The sequence below is a fragment of the Rhincodon typus genome, chromosome 36 (genome assembly GCF_021869965.1).
Source record: "Rhincodon typus isolate 14 chromosome 36, sRhiTyp1.1, whole genome shotgun sequence".
In the NCBI taxonomy this organism is placed as follows: Eukaryota; Metazoa; Chordata; class Chondrichthyes; order Orectolobiformes; family Rhincodontidae; genus Rhincodon; species Rhincodon typus.
The window spans coordinates 1,753,090-1,766,017 of NC_063367.1; the positions used below are offsets into that span (position 1 = coordinate 1,753,090).

At 44.6% G+C, this 12,928-nt stretch overlaps 1 protein-coding gene across 2 annotated transcripts in view; it reads right to left on the reverse strand.

Annotated features, from left to right (window-relative positions):
* The window catches only part of wdr61 (WD repeat domain 61), a 23,611-nt gene extending 20,246 nt beyond the window's left edge, over positions 1-3,365 (reverse strand). The window contains exons 1-3 of one of the 2 annotated variants that reach the window (XM_048617142.1): positions 3,160-3,365; positions 2,081-2,128; positions 1,967-1,994 (exon numbers count right to left, since the gene is read on the reverse strand). In XM_048617142.1, the coding sequence (XP_048473099.1) occupies positions 1,967-1,994; positions 2,081-2,092 (40 nt within the window). In that variant the 5' untranslated portion in view covers positions 2,093-2,128; positions 3,160-3,365. The remainder of the gene's footprint in view (positions 1-1,966; positions 1,995-2,080; positions 2,129-3,159) is intronic. The other variant, XM_020513479.2, reaches the window with a different exon arrangement.
* Positions 3,366-12,928: the final 9,563 nt, after the last annotated feature.

Genomic DNA, 12,928 nt, shown 5'->3' on the forward strand with positions numbered 1-12,928 from the left:
AGGAGCAGGAAGGCTGACGTTTTGGGTCGAGACCCTTCTTCAGAAAACCTTTCTGAAACGTCAGCTTTCCTGCTCCTCTGATGCTGCTTGGCCTGCTGTGTTCATCCAGCTCTACACCTTTTTATCTCAGATGAAAAATGGATGCTATTTGATTGGTAGCAGTTTTGAACCAATCAAGAACTAGCATCCTGGACCAAAAAGTTATGGAGTTTGAACCAAGACAATGAAAAGTTGGGCAAAACAAGCAGTCAGTAGTGAAAACAAGAAGCAACAAGAGCAGCAAGCAGGTCACGTTAAGAAAAACAGAGTTAGTGGGTGCTAGGGAACAATCATCCAGTCAAAATGAGGTACATTTTCCATGCCAGGCTAAGATCTTGAGATTTATAATGTACAGCTGACATGGCATTTAGCAAGAGGAACAGGGGTTTGATGATAACATTTAGAAAATCTTGTGTCCTGGCCAATATTTGTCCTATAATGAACATCACTAAACTGATTAACTACTCACCACATTGCTGTCTGCAGGAACTAGGGTTCAAATTAGTTGTAGGGGCCCAGATCTTTCAGTTTCCAGATGGTTGAAGACCAGATGGAATCTGAAAGATGCATTTGGATCCCTTGAAAATCCGTTCTTGTCAATTACAATCGTGTAAGAGGTTTACATTTCTGATAGACAACTACGAGTGTCTGGAACCCTCCGAGGAAAGTCGCTAACATTGAGTTAGAGACTTCAGACAGTTCCAACTTATTCACCTTAATATTAGCTAGGAAATGCTAGAGATTAAAACCTGCTCTAATGCCTAGCAATCTACAATACTGACTCCCACCACAACCCCCAAACATTCAGACATCCAACCTCACCAAGACCTAAAACATATTACCCTATCGTGCATCCCATTCCCTTACCCACCTACTTGCCATGGTACCTATTCACCCATTCATGCGCCACCCTACTCTCTTTCACTTATCTGCCCTCTGTAGCTAGAATACAGCAGCTACTGCAATAAGAAGGGGACATGGTTTCTTCAACAATCTATTCTGATGTTGCTACACAGTTTGCTGGACGGTTTGTTGTGATGGACCCTACATCAGATATCAAGCTGGAAAATTCCGGGGAAGGTAACTGGGGAACCTCTGTCTGAGCTGGATTGGAAACAAAGCTTCTAACCCAGATTGAAGATTCAGGTCATCTCCTACATCAACTATGCTTCCAAACGACCTCACTGACTGGTACAGTATCAGAGATTCCTGTAACAAACATTTAATCAATCTACAAACTGCTTTAGTCATAAATCCATAAGATACAGTGACCTGGAGGTGTGGAATTCAATAATCCTGCTCGACAGAATTTCTGATCAAGTCTGAAGTGAGAAAATATCTCCTAGATATTTTCAGTGATCAGAGGCTAGCAGATACTGAGTTATTGCTTTTGCACACCGCTCACATTTTCTAATCTTCCAAGGTTATTTCAAATACTATTCTTAAGCTCCTCCTTCTTGCTCTCCTTTTTGAAGCAGCATTCTCCAATCACAAATCTGTAAACTCACATATGGAAATTAATGGAATTATCTCAGTTTACAGTATGAAAATTTAGCTTTCTTTCCCACCAAGATATCATGCTTCACATATTTCTCTCACTTTCTCTCCCTTGAGGGGAATCAATCCTCGAACTAATGCTTGACCTCCCCTTCCACGCAAACATACAAACACAAGTACACTGTTGCATTCAATTTTGCAATTGTCATGACTGCTATAATCATGATCAATTATTTGTGTGTAAATAAATTATGAAAGATGCTTTCAACATAAAACACAAGTCTTTTTAAATGAGTTGGTGAAGATTTTGATTTTCTGCTTTCATACAAATATGTTTTTAGCTAGGTCTACACAATTGAGGCATTCAAATCTAACATCTCACAGTTTTGAGTATTTACTTTCATTTAAATGATAATGAACAGGCACTCACCGTGTTCTTGTTTAAACAGGATACTGTACTGGAAACAGAAAGATAAATTGTCAGTGGATGAAGTGGATTCATGAAAAACAAATCATTTTGCGTCTTTTACAAGTATTCCTTTACCTGAGTGCTCATTCTTCTGACTTTAATCTGCCCTCCGTGAACGTGACTCTGGAAAGAGATAAACATTGAAAACAGCAGGAGTAGGCCATTCATCCTATCAAGCCCCACTCAAGTCCCAACATCAGTGTTCCTTCTAATTATCTTCCCAGTTGCTAGGGCCTCTTAGGCCTGTGCGCTAGAGCGACTTCTGGAACCAAACATTAATGGCACGTCGATCACCATATGCAGAACATTGCAGCATGGTTGAGGTCACTTACAGTGAACGTTGATCAACATGATCACAGTTTATTCATTATCTCAATGCCGTACACCCGTGCCCTCTCCCAAACCCTGCTGGATATCGATCTGTGAATCTTAAATATACTCAGTGACTTCATAGAATCATAGAACCCCTTCGGTGTGGAAACAGGCCTTCGGCCCAACAAGCCCACAGCACCCCTCCGAAGAGCATCCCACCCCGACCTCTGCTCCTGCATTTCCCATGTCTAACCCAGCTAACCTAAACATCCACCTACCCTGCATACCTTTGGACAGTGGGAGGAAACCGGAGCATCCGGAGGAAATCCACGCAGACACGGGGTGAATGTGCAAACTCCACACAGACAGTCGCCCAAGTGTGGAATCGAACCTGGGTCCCTGGCACTGTGAGGCAGCAATGCTAACCACTGAGCCACCATGGCCTCCACAACCCTCTTTGGTAGAGAAGTCTACAGGTTCACTACACTTTGAATGAAGAAGTTTATCCTCATCTCAGTCCTAAACGCCCTCTTCAGCATCCTGAGACTATGGCCCCTGGTACAACACTCCCCAAACTCTCTGCAATCTAGTCTGCCCAGCCTGTTAGAATTTTATATGTTTCAGTCAGATCCCCCCACATCCCTCTGAACTCCAGTAAATTCAGGCGCAGTCAAACCAATCTTTCCCCTTGCCCTGCCATTTCCAGTTATCAGCCTGAGTGAAACTTTTCTGTGACAAATAACAGGGCCTGAAGCGAAAACTGCAGGCACAAAAAGCGCAGCAAAATCCCACAACGAGCGAGTAGGAGCGGACTGGCGGCTCGGAGCAAGGACTCGACTCACCTCCTCCTCCTGCTCCTGCTGCTGCTGCTGCTGCTGCTGCTGCTGCTGCTGCTCCTGCCGCTGCCACCGCCGCCGAACCCCCGAATAACATCAATCAAGGGAGAAGCTCCTCTGACTCCAAACGGAGATTCCACAAACGCTCAGTAGGCCTCGGGAGCCATGACAACACGAAGGAGATGACGATTCAGACAGCAGCTTCCGGTTCTTACGTCATACGCATGCCCGTTGGGCCGGCATTACGCACGTGTACCATACCCTTGCCCAGTCGTTCTGCTTCAGAGTCTAAGTTTTAGTTATTAATATGTTCACTTACTTACAGGGATAGAGTGGACTGAGAGAGACAGGAATTTGCTGCTCCGTAACTTTCACTAATTTGGTGCCAGGCACAATCAATTTGACTTTAATTTGTGTACCAACAATAATGGTTGATTAAGAAAGAAAGGATTTGCATCTCTATGCTGCCTTTGGCAACTTCAGCTGACCTTCTACAGCAAATGAAGTACTTTTGAAGTGCACTCACTGCATTCATGTGCACAGCAAGATCCCATACAACACACAGACAACAAGGTGCAAGGCTGGATGAACACAGCAGGCCAAGCAGCATCATAGGAGCAGAAAGGCTGACGTTTCGGGCCTAGACCCTTCATCAGAAAAGGGGTAGGGGAAGGGGGTTCTGAAATAAATACGGAGAGAGTGGGAGGCGGATAGAAGATGGATAGAGGATAGGATAGGTGGAGAGGAAACAAACAGGTCGAAGAGGCGGGGATGGAGCCGGTAAAGGTGAGTCTGGGTGGGGAGTGTATGTGGGGAGTTAGGGAGGGGATAGGTCAGTCCAGGGAGGACGGACAGGTCAAGGGGGCGGGATGAGATTAGTCGGTAGGAGATGGGGGTGAGGCTTGAGGTGGGAGGAAGAACAGGTTAGGGAGGCGGGGATGAGCTGGACTGGTTTTGGGATGCGGTAGGGGGAGGGGAGATTTTGAAACTTGTGAAATCCACATTGATACCATTGGGCTGCAGGGTTCCCAAGCGGAATATGAGTTGCTGTTCCTGCAACCTTCGGGTGGCATCGTTGTGGCACTGCAGGAGGCCCAGGATGGACATGTCATCTGAGGAATGGGAGGGGGAGTTGAAATGGTTCGCGACTGGGAGGTGCAGTTGTTTATTGCGAACCGTGCGTAGGTGTTCTGCAAAGCGGTCCCCGAGCCTCCGCTTGGTTTCCCCGATGTAGAGGAAGCCACACCGGGTACAGCAGATGCAGTATACCACATTGGCAGATGTGCAGGTGAACATCTGCTTGATGTGGAAAGTCTTCTTGGGGCCTGGGATGGGGGTGAGGGAGGAGGTATGGGGGCAGGTGTAGCACTTCCTGCGGTTGCAGGGAAAAGTACCGGGTGTGGTGGGGCTGGAGGGGAGTGTGGAGCGGACAAGGGAGTCACAGAGAGAGTGGTCCCTCCGGAAAGCAGATAAGGGTGGGGAGGGAAAGATGTCATTGGTGGTGGGGTCAGATTGCAGATGGCGGAAGTGTCGGAGGATGATGCGTTGGATTCGGAGGTTGCTGGGGTGGTACGTGAGGACGAGGGGATTCTTTTTTGGTTCTTATTGCGTGGACGGGGTGTGAGGGATGAGTTGCGGGAGATGTGGGAGACACGGTCGAGGGCGTTCTCGACCACTGAGGCGGGGAAGTTACGGTCCTTGAAAAACGAGGACAACTGAGATGTGCAGGAGTGGAATGCTTCATCCTGGGAGCAGGTGCGGCGGAGGCGAAGGAATTGGGAATAGGGGATAGCATTTTTGCAGGAAGGTGGGTGGGAGGAGGAGTATTCTAGGTAGCGGTGGGAGTCGGTGGGCTTGAAATGAATATCGGTTTCTAGGTGGTTGCCTGATATGGAGACAGAGAGGTCCAGGAAGGGGAGAGAGGTATTAGAGATGGACAACACTGTTGGTTGTCAGATGTCTCAATTCAAGGTTGATACTTGATGAGCAGCACAGTGGTTCAGTGGTTAGCACTGCTGCCTCACAGCGCCAGGGACCTGGGTTCAATTCCAGCATCAGGTGACTGTCTATGACTCTATGGTACATAGTCCAGTACAGGAGAGTGGTGATAACAACAATGCTCTGTCCACTAGAATACATGTTGCCTTGTGGAGTTCTTTGTTGTCAAACTCTTGATACTGTAGTTTGTAGCAGCTGCACTAGAACAGCTAATCCATTATTGCATCTCCTTGTGAATGGTGGCCTTTTAAGAGGTGGCTGCCAAGGTATGAGGATACTCAACATATTCTACAGTCTGTCCTTCAACATATATGAGATACGTTTTGTTATATTATTCATAAAGAACTAGTAGTTATGTGAATATATATCTTGGGATACCATATTCACTGTGGCAGTTTTAAAATAATTTGTGAGAAGTGGGCGTCGCTGGCTGGCCAGCATTTATTGCCTGTTCCTAGTTGCCCTTAAGAAGATGTTTGTGAGCTGCCTTCTTGAACCGCTGCAGTCCACCTTCTGTGGGCACACCCACAATGCCATTAGGGAGGGAATTCCAGGATTTTGACCCAGTGACAGTGAAGGAACAGGGGTATATTTCCAAGTCAGAATGGTGAGTGGCTTGGACGGGAATGTGAAGGTGATGGTGTTACCATATATTTGCTGCCCTTGTCCTTCGAGATGGGAGTGGTCATGGGTTGCAGTACATCTTGCACAGGCTTTGAGGAGTCAGGAGGTGAGTTACTCACCACAGTATTCCTACCTTCTGACCCACTCTTGTAGCCACTGTTTATATGGTGAGTTCAGTTGAGCTTCTGGCTAATGATAACCCCCAGTATGTTGATGGTGGGGGATTCAGTGATGGTAACACCATAGAATGCCAAGGAGCAGTGGTTAGGTTGTGTCTTATTTGTAATGGTCATAACCTGGCATTTGTGTGGCGCGAATGTTACTTGCCACTTGTCAGCCCAAGCCTGGATATTGTCCAGATCTTTCTTGATGCATTTGAACATGGACTGCTTCAGTATCTGAGGAGTCACAAATGGTGCTGAACATTGTGCAATCATTAGCGAACATCCCCAACTTCTGACCTTATGATGGAGGGAAGATCAATGATGAAGCAGCTGAAGATGGTTGGGTCGAGGACACTACCCTGAGTAACTCCTGCAGAGATGTCCTGGAACTGAGATGACTGACCTCCAATAACCACAACCATCTTCCTATGTATCAGGTATGACTCCAACCACTGAAGAGTTTGCCCCCTGATACCCATTGATTCAAGTTTTGCCAGGGCTCCTTGATGCCACACTTGGTCGAATGCAGCCTTGATGACAAGGACTGTCAGTCTCACCTCACCTCTGGAATTCAGCTCATTTGTCCGTGTTTGAACCAAGGCTGTAATGAAGTCCAGAGTTGACTGCCCCGGCAGAACCCAAACTGGGCATCACTGTTATTGCTGAGCAGGTGCTGCTTGATGGCACTATTAGTGACACCTTCCATCACCTTACTGATGTGGAGGTGCTGGTGTTGGACTGGGGTGGATAAGGTCAAAAATCATATGACACCAGGTTATTGTCTAACAGGTTTATTGGAAGACTTAAGCTTTCGGAGTCTTGCTCTTTCAGGTGTCAGTGAGAGAGATGGCATCAGACACAGAACTTATAAGCAAAAGATCAAAGGGTCATAGAACTGACGCGAATGTGTTGAACCATCGCACATGGGAACACCACCTACTACGTGCATGGCAGATACTCATGATTCGGCCAACTGTGTCTATCTCATATGTTGCTGGCAAGAATGCCCCTAAGCATGGTATATTGGTGAAACCATGCAGGCACTGCGACAACAGTGAATGGACACAGCGCAACAATCGCCAGACAGGAATGTTCTCTCCCAGTGGGGGAGCACTTCAGTGGTCAAGGACAATTGGCCTCAGATCTTTAGGTAAATGCCCTCCAAGGCGGACTTCAGGATACACAGCAACGCAGAGTCACTGAGCAGAGGCTGATAACCTAGTTCCGTACCCAGGAGGACGGCCTCACACAGAACCTTGTGTTCATGTAGCACTACAGGTGACCCCACCACACTATACACTCTCACACAAACACACTCAGACCCTCTCTCATGCATGCACTCTCTGTCTCACATATGCACACTCTCGCGTGCGCGCGTGCACACACACACACACACACTCTCTCTCCCTCCTTCTCTCTCTCTCTGTCTCTTTCTCTCTCTCTCACACACACACACGCACAGATCTATGGGGTGAATTTGCATTTGCAGATTTGTAATTGCAGGTAATTCTATTTTGTTCAAAAAACACACAATTTATAGACAGTCAGCTTGGCATTTTATAAATTCCTCCTTTGGAAATAAACCAGTCTGACCCCTAGTTGATAAACAGATTCTAAACTTTGCCTCACACCTAAAATGCATTGTCTGACCTGAGATGTCACCTCTGGTATACTAATAAAACCTTTAGTTATCACAGGGTAACTTGAAAGAAATTCTGGGATTTGCATATTAATCCTTTCTAATTGATTAAAAAATTTGACAGCCATCTTAGGTTTGTTCAACACATTTGCATCAGTTCCATGACCCTTCAAATAAACCTGTTGGACTATAACCTGTTGTTGTGTGATTTTTGACTTGTCCACCTTATTGATGATTGAGAGTAGACTGATTGGGCGGTAATTGGCCGCATTGGATTTTTCCTGCTTTTTATGTACAGGACCTACTTGTGCAATTTTCCACATTGTCAGGTAGTTACCAGTGTTGTAACTGTACTGGAACAGCTTGGGTAGGGGAGTGACAAGTTTTGGACCACAAGACTTCAGTACTATTGCCAGAATGTTGTCAGGGCCTGTAGCCTTTGCAGCATCCGGTATTTCCAACTGTTTCTTGATATCACGTGGAGTGAATTGAATTGGCTGAAGACTGTTGTGTGCAATGCTGGGGTTCTTTGGAGGAAGCTGAGATGGATCATCCTCTTGGCACTTCTGGATTAAGATTGTTTATCTTTTGCACTGATATGCTGGGCTCTTCTATCATTGAGGATGGGGATATTTGTGGAGCCTCCTCCTCCAGGGAGTTGTTTAATTGTTCACCACCATTCACAATTGGATGTGGCAGAGCTTAGATCTGATCTGTTGGTTGTGGGATCGTTTAGCTCTGTCTGTCACTTGCTGCTTGCGCTATTTGGTGTGCAAGTAGTCCTGTTTGGTGGCTTCACCAGGTTGATACCTCATCTTCAGGTATGTCTGTTGCTGCTCCTGGCATGCCCTCTACACTCTCCATTGAACCATGCTGATCCCTTGGCTTGATGGTAATGGTTGAGAGGGGGATATGCCGGGGCATGAGATTGTGTTAGAGTACAACTCTGCTGCTGTTGATGTCCCACAGTACCTCATGGATGCTCAGTCTTGAGTTGCTAGATCTGTGCAAAGTCTGTCCCATTTAGCACGGTGATAGTGCCACACAACAAATGGAAGTTATTCCCAGTGTGAAGGCAGGACTTCGTCCCCACAAGGACTGTGCCGCAGCCACTCTTACTGACGCTATCATGGACAGATGCAACTGCAGCTGGCAGATTGGTGAGGATGAGGTCAAGTATGTTATTTCCCTCTTGTGGGTTCTCTCACCATCTTCCACAGACCCAGTCTAGCAGCTATGTCCTGTAGGACCCAACCAGCTCGATCAGTAGTACTGCTGCCAAGCACTCTTGGTGGTGGACATTGAAATCCCCCACCCAGAGTACATTCTGTGCCCTTGCCATCCTAAGTGCTACCTCTAGGTGTTGTTCAACATAGAGGAGTACTGATTCGTCAGCTGAGGGAGGACAGTACGTGGTAATCAGCAGGAGGTTTCCTTGTCCATGTTTAACCTGAGGCCATGAGATTTCGTGGGGTCCGGGTCAATGTTGAGGGCTCTTGGGGCAACTCCTTCCCGACTGTATACCACTGTGCTGCCACCTCTGCTGGGTCTGTCCTGATGGTGGGACAGGACATATCCAGGGATGGAGATGCTGGCGTCTGGAACAATGAATGTAAGGTGTGATTCTGTATGACTGTGACAGGCTGTTGATTGACTAGTCTGTGAGACAGTTTTCCCAATTTTGGCACTAACCCCCAAATCTTAGTGAGGAGGACTGAGCAGGTTCAACAGGCTTATTTCTGCTGTTGTCTTTTCAGGTGCCTAGTTTGATGCCAGGTGATCCATCCGGTTTCATTTCTTTGAGACTTGTAGCGATTGGTACAACTGAATGGCTTGCTAGGCCATTTCAGAGGGCAATTAAGAGTGAAGCACATTGCGGTGAGTCTGGAGTCACATGTAGGCCAGACCAGGTGAGGATGGTAGATTTCCTTCTCTGAAGGACATTAGTGGACCAGACGGGGTTTTCCGACAATCGACAATGATTTCGTAGTGATCAGTATATGCTTAATTCCAGATTTTTCTGTTATTGAATTCAAATTCCACCATAGTGGGATTTGAACCCGGGTCCCCAGACATTAGCTGAGTTTCTGGGTTGACAGTCTAACAATAATAAGGGGCAACTTTTTCACACAGAGGGTGGTTAGTGTGTGGAATGAACTGCCAGAGGAAGTGGTGGATGCATATACAGTTACAAACTTTAAAAGACATTTGGTTAATTACATGAAATGGAAAGGTTTGGAGAGATATGGGCCAAATGCAGGCAGGTGGACTGCTTTAATTTGGGAACATGGTCAGTGTGGACTCTGTTTCCATGCTCTATGACTCTGTGACTCTATAATACCACTAGGCCATCGCCTACCCACCTACCTAGGAAAAAAACAGTAAAACTTGCAAATGATGTGCATTGTTCCGACACCTCTTGTATACTTCAAAAGGAAGCTTCAGCTCAAGCAGTACGTTCATTCCTTAGTTTTACTTTTTATCTGTATTCTGCCATCTGCACTGCAGTCATGTGTTGATCTACGAGCTAGTTAAAAGAAAGCAAGAAAAACGCTTAATTCAATCTGAAGTGTGATTTGTTTGAATAAATTGGATCTAGAAGTCAACACACAGACATAAAATCTGCTTTAGTAATATTGGTCGAGGGATAAATATTAACCAGGATTTCAGAGAGAACTGCTTTGCACTTCTTTGATAAGTTTCTAAGAGGACAGTTGGCACTTGAGTTTACCATTTCGTCTGAAAGGTGGCATCACTGACTGTGTAGCATTGTGAGTGGACATTCACAAATGATGATGGTTTGAGAAGGGAGCTGCATTCCTTGAGTGGGAGAGGCTAGGAGGGGTGACACCTTGAGTGTAGGAACAGCAGGAAAGAAATTTTTCTTTTTACAACAGCTGGTGCCAACAGATTTATGACAAAGGTTAGTTTACATTTGTCTAGATTTTACAGTTTCAAAACTGTTATAAACCCAGCTGATCCTGTTACTGGACAAGTGAGATCCTAGACTGAAATCTGGCTTGATAGATGCTTTTTTTTTCTGGTTTTAATGGGGGGTTTCTCACTAGAAAACAAGAATGCAATATTGTATATTTGGATTTTACAATACAACAGGAGTTTATTATGTTAAAGAAATTAAGATAGAATAAACCAAACTATTTATATTTGTCCTGTGTTTAAAGATTTTGTAACATGTAGTAAAAATATAATCCTGTTCACCCCAGAAGCACCTTTTTACAGTACTCATACCAGAGAGAATACTCTTCACTATCCCATACTGGGTTTGCTTTCCTGTGGCTTCAATTCCTGTTATGATAATCTGATAACCTCTTCCTTGATATGTTAGAGAACTGAGCTCAAACCTTCTAAGTTTAAAGTAACCCCTGCAGGGTTATAAACAAACACATCTGGTCTGAAATTTTTAAACTCAACTCCTCACCCTGAAGTAACCTACCTTTAACAATTCTGAACCATTTTCTCCCTTTCTGTGGAGCAACTGCTTAACACATCCATCTTCTATCTAGAACTCCACAGAACTGCAAAAAGCTGAAACTAAAAAAGCTGTTTTCCAGCTATGGATATTTCCCCTAAGCCCCCAAAATTCCAGAATCTTCCATCTGAAAGCTTAATTAATGTATTAAACTTTATTTTGTTCACTAGTAAATATTCCCAATGTAAACAAATTCTGAATACTCAGACTTTTTAAAAAAATACTTTGCTATGTCTGTAGAAATAGTCACAACTTAATCATCCAACTCCTTCAGACACACAGAATACATCACTAGGTCAAATGAAAAAATCCAAAGTCAAAACTATATTATATTAAAATAAAACAAATTGTGGTGCCATTTAAATTGAAGATGCACATTTTAAGAGGCCAAAATTAAGGAAAGTAAAATTATGGGAGGATTGTTGGGACAGTTACAGTAACAAGAAGAGAGGCCATTGACGGGGTTTCATCACAAAAATGAGAATTTTAACAAGAGGGGACAGTCTATACAGCAGTGATATACAGCATGAGAAGACGCGGCTTGACACAAATGTATACACCATGGAAATATGTCTGCTCTTAAAATTATGTTTATTACTTGTAGAATGGACTCCTTTTTTTTGTTTGCATTTAAACCATGAGATGGCAGGAAAAAGCTGAAAGAGGTAGAAGCCAGCAGAATGAAAAGATAATTGGACACTCAGCCAGAGGGTTCATTCAATCATGGGATGGCTTGAAAGCTCAGGAGTATTAAATAGGTGATGAACGAGGACCCCATGCACAGGAGTAAGTGAACAGCCTGTCAGAATGGCAATCCATAAATCAATAAAACTACAAAGAGACAGATAGGATCAGCAGAAACCAGACAGCTGAGGTTGTCTCTATTTGCCACATTGCCAATGGCAGAGAGTTTTACAGTCAGACAAACTTGATTTACACAGAATTCATTGAAGCATTTTCTTATTTCGCAGTGGAAAGTATTGTTTTTCTTGTCCAACAGCTCTCATTTTTAAAAACAAATTACATTTCCCCCCACACATATCTTTATAAATTTCAAAGCCAAACCATTTTGTAACCTGAAAGTAGGAAAGCAATTGGAATGTATGGTGTGGAATATCTGTGTGACAGTGCAATGAGGCAGATTCAATCAAGGCATTTAAGAAGGAATTACTACAGGGTGACGGGAAGAAAGTGGGAGAATGGCACAAAGTGAGATGTTTATTCTGAGAGCTTGCACAGACACAGTGGGCTGAATGGACTTCTATACCATGATAATTCTGTGCTTCTGTGAAATTATACGTTTTCCTATCCCTTCAACAATTCAAATGCATTGCGTGTGATATTCCCCACCCTGTAGGGAAATAAACGGGCGAGTTGGTCATATTATTGCCACTGAACAATTCAGTTCTTGCTGAGAGGGTTTAGTAGCAACCTTCTTAACTGGCTAGCCATTAAGATGCTTCAATGATGATTTAACAGCTACTTAGGGGCCTCAACCTGTTCCTCACTCCAGTGGGTGAGAAAGGCCTGAAAAACTAGGTTGAGCTGTCATGACCCCTATCCTGCGAGGGGAATATTAGAAAGTACTCTTCCACCCCTGAGAATTATTAAAAAGTACTCTTTTGCCCCTGCTGAAAGTATTAAAAATTATTTTTTGTCCCTCTCCCAAGAGTATTAAAAGTACTTTTCCTTCAGCTGTGGAGTATTAAAAAGTACTATTTGTCCACCCAGAGTATTAAAAAGTATTGAGATAGTAGGAACTGCCGATGCTGGAGAATCTGAGATAACAAGGTGTAGAGCTGGATGAACACAGCAGGCCAAGCAGCATCAGAGGGGCAGGAAGGCTGATGTTTCGGGCCT